This window comes from Merops nubicus, unplaced genomic scaffold (genome assembly GCF_000691845.1).
Source record: "Merops nubicus isolate BGI_N331 unplaced genomic scaffold, ASM69184v1 scaffold24067, whole genome shotgun sequence".
Taxonomy (NCBI): domain Eukaryota; kingdom Metazoa; phylum Chordata; class Aves; order Coraciiformes; family Meropidae; genus Merops; species Merops nubicus.
The window spans coordinates 2,991-6,839 of NW_008619914.1; the positions used below are offsets into that span (position 1 = coordinate 2,991).

The 3,849-nt window shown below is 63.1% G+C and overlaps 1 protein-coding gene across 1 annotated transcript in view; it reads right to left on the minus strand.

Moving 5' to 3' along the window:
- Window positions 1-3,849, minus strand: part of LOC103776465 (sodium-dependent phosphate transport protein 2A-like) — a gene marked incomplete at both ends in the record, with an annotated part of 7,151 nt that overhangs the window by 2,987 nt on the left and 315 nt on the right. Inside the window, 3 exon segments of the mRNA XM_008943974.1 lie at window positions 16-202; window positions 3,451-3,572; window positions 3,715-3,837. Of these exon segments, the coding sequence (XP_008942222.1) occupies window positions 16-202; window positions 3,451-3,572; window positions 3,715-3,837 (432 nt within the window).

Here is a 3,849-nt window from a genome sequence, read left to right on the forward strand (position 1 = left end):
ACCGTAGGGTCCCACCTGGCTTCTGCACCTCGTCCAAGCCCAGCCGGGGGCCCTGCCAGGGCAGCACGTCCAGCTCGTACCGCTCCCTGCCCTCGCCCAGGCGCCCCGGCGAGCCAGGGCAGGGGTAGCCATGGTCAGGACAGGGCACCGCGCCGACGGTGAAGGGGCACGTGTGGGCAGCTGGCAGCCGGTGCAGAGCTGGGGAGAGGGGACACCCACATCACGGCCCTGTCCTTGCAGGGCCCCTTTGCAGAGGACAGCCGGGCACCACCTGGGCCAGGGTCTGGCCCGAAGCAGAGCTGAGCCCTGCGGGGCAAGGAAGAGGAGGAGGAGGAGAAGGAGGAATGTGAAGGATGAAGGCAAAAGAAAAGTAGGAGAAGGAAAAAACAAAGTAGGGAGTCAGGATGATCAGGGTGAAGTGAGAGAAGAAGAGGAGGAGGAGGAAGAAATGGAATAAAATTAAGGAGGAGGAGAAAGAATAGGAGGAAGAATGGTATGAGGAATAGAAGGAAAAAGAGGAATATGAGGTCAGAGAAGATGAGAAGGAGGAAGAAGAAGACAATGAATAGGAGGTGGTGTCACCCAGTAAGCACCTACAAGGGTGGGCAGGGGACATGGGGAGGGGACAGGGAATGGGGCTAGGGACACGACGGCCCCCTGCTCACCCGGGACTGGCTGGGCAGTCAGGGCAGTGCCATGTCTACATGCCACCTCCACGCGTCCCTCCAGTGAAGTGACCCATGGGGCACCACAGCCCTTTATAGATGCACCCAGATCAAAGTCTAAGGAGCCCCGCGTTGCCCCTCGCCTGTGCTCACTGCTCACCTCCTCCACAGAAATTCCTGCAGTTAATGGGTAACCCTGTGGCCCCAGGGAAGGATGGGGCAGGTGCCCACAGGGTACCACACTACTGGCATGCCTCGCCTTGCCTGCCCAAGCCTTGGCATCACCCCTGGGCAAGTGGCTGCTGACATGGTGGAGAGCAAAGCTGGGGCACTGCTGGACTGTCTGAGGTGCAGTGCCGGGGCAGCCTCAGCTTGCTCTCACTTGGTGCTGGGTGCTTCATCCCCTACATGAGAGGAGAAGGAGAAGGAGGAGAAGGGCTTGGTGCTGGTGCTGCCAGGGTGTCCCAAACCGGGGGTGAGGCCACACACACAGCTGGCACCCTCGGAGCCATCTGAGCATCAGCTGCGTGGGACCCAGTTCTGCCCAGGGCAGGCGCCGTCCTCCCAGCGGGGGTGATGGTGGTGGGTCATGTGGGCGCCAGTGCAGCCCCTGTGTCCCCTCACTGGCGGTGACAGCGGTACGTGGCCCGGTCAGCCCATGCCAGTGGCTCAGCGTGGAGCCCGCGTCTTCCCAGCACGTGCGATGCCAGGGTGGGCAGGAGCAGAGTGACACCAGCGCTGTCGTCACCACCTCCTCCAGGCTGTTTATCATTACCCGCTGTTTACGCACCGCTGGCCGAGTTTCCATCCATCCGCAAGGCACAGGGCCAGCTCGCGCCCATGTCTGCCTCGGGGAGAGCTGGGGGCCAAAAGGCCCCTCCAGCCCTGGTGTCTGTGGGGAGCAGATGTGGCTGGGCCATGCAGCTGCTATGTCCCCGTTCCTCTGGGATCAAGCACTCCAGGACCTGTCACCGTGGATGAGCCAGCTGCAACTGTACGGGGGGAGCAAGGGGAGATCCCTCAGGTACCCCAGGGTGCTCAGGGACAGACTGGGGATGTGCCTGCCACTACTGGAGCATCACCAAGCCTCCGCTGAGTCACAAACCTTGAGCTGAATGCCTGGGAGGTGGCACAGCAAGGGACATGTCCTGCCTCTGCAGGGCTGGAGTGTGCAGCCAGTGGCACCCGCAGAGCCATGTGCCAGGCTGCAATGAGCAGGAGGCCAGTGTCTGCACTTGTCCTGGGCCTGGGGGCTCTTGGCCAGCTGCCCCCACAATCATTAACCCAGTGAGGCCCTGGCAGCTCCTGCTGTCACTCATTGACAGGGTCAGGGCTGAAGTCCTCGGCCCTGCTGGCCCTGCAGCTTCCCCTACACCATCAGTGGTGCCGGGAATACAAGCTCCTGGCACTGCCCCTTGCTGCCGGGCAGGGTGGCACTGGAGCAGAGGGCTGGCTGCAGCCCTGCCCTGGCCCTGGGTGGGCTCTGAAGTGTTTGGGGGACCGAGGGGACATTGCTGCTGGGAAAAGCACCATCTGGCCTCAGTGGTGACAGAAGAAGAGGGACACGTGTCCAGGCAATGCTCTTTATTTCCCCTGGTTTCACACCACAGATGGGACTGAGCAGCACCACAGAGACAGAGTGGGGATCTGACTGGGGACACGGGGCTGCAGCTGGCCAAAGCAGCACGGGGCTGAGTGGCCATGCCTCACATCCCCAGGCAAGCCCCTGGGCTGCCTTGGGCCACCCCTCTGCCTCTGGCTGGGCAGTGGTGACAGAGTGGTCACTCAAGGCACAGCCACAAAGGGCCCTAGCACGTGCAGAGGATGGAGGGACCTCCTGGCTGCTGTTGAGAGACTGTCTCCGTCACAGACTGGGTCTGGGTCCTCTGGGGACATGGGGCTGCTAGGGATGGGGATCTGCAGGGCACAGCCACGTCTGGCAGAGTTTGGCTCAGGGCCACAGCCTAGTACAGCTGCTGGCAGGGATGCCAGGCTGAGCACACGCTGGGTACCCACACACTAGGCCAAGATGCACAGCACCCAGAGGTGCTGTATTCCTCTGACACCAGGCAGGCTTGTCCCCATGGGCTGAGCATCCACAGCCCCAGCTGGGCTGAGATGAGAGACCTATGGGGACGTGCTCCTGGGGGCTTCACCTAGGGTCTCCCCGTGGAGAGGAGGAAGGCTGCTTTGGCACGACCTGCTGGCTCTGCCTCCATCTGATTGGGGCAGGAACAGTGCCCTGCTCCATAATGGCAGTGCTATCGTGGCAGGATCAGGCCCAGCCATGCTCACACAGCACAGATGGTAACAAGCTGCCCGGGGTATAGGCCAGCAGGGCTATGCCCACCCTCCCCGGGAAGAGCAGACCTGCCCATCAGCAGCAGGGGAAGCCCTGCTCCGGTGGGGTCAGGGGCCTGATCCGCTCCTCAGCTCTGGACACGCGCTCTCCTGGCCCTGCCTGCCCACAGCATTGGGCTTTGGGGCTGGTGCCTGCCTTGCCATCCCACCCACCCTCTCTGTCCTGCACACCCTTCGGTTGGAAGGGAGCTTTCCCCACCTGAATGGTCAGCGGGGCTGTGCCAGCCTGGCACGGGCAGGATTTGCCGGGTGGGCAGCTCTGGTGCAGGCGGAGCAGGCAGAGGCACTGGGCAGGACAGCACCAGGCATGCGTGGGACATTGCAAAGTGCTTTGCAACAGGGGGTCAGGCTATGTACAGGACTCCCTTGACGTGCACCAGGACGTGACCCCACTGAGGGGCATGGCGGCTGCTCAACCACTCACAGCGACAGCACACGACAGTTTAGGACGGGACGTGGACAAATCTGCGGTCCGGGCAGTGTCGGCAGGGCCGGGCAGGGGCCGGCTGGGCCCCACGTTGAACCCTGGCGTGGCCCAAGGGTACCCTGCACCGGGTGTGGACGTGCAGCGGGACTCATCGGAGCGCCTGGTCGACTGAAGGCTGAGCTGGCACAGGCTCTGCGGGCTCAGGATGGCCGTTTCCCTCAGAGTCTGGGTGAGGGGTGCAGGGCTGATCCGACCCCTCACAGGCACTCTTGTCCTGCCCGGGGAGCTGGAGGAAGTCAGGCAGGATCAGGTCCTCCTTGGAGAGCAGCCCACGTTGGTCATTGGCCCGGCAGCTCTGGGCACGGTTTAGCCGCTCCACCAGCCCTGGGGGAAATA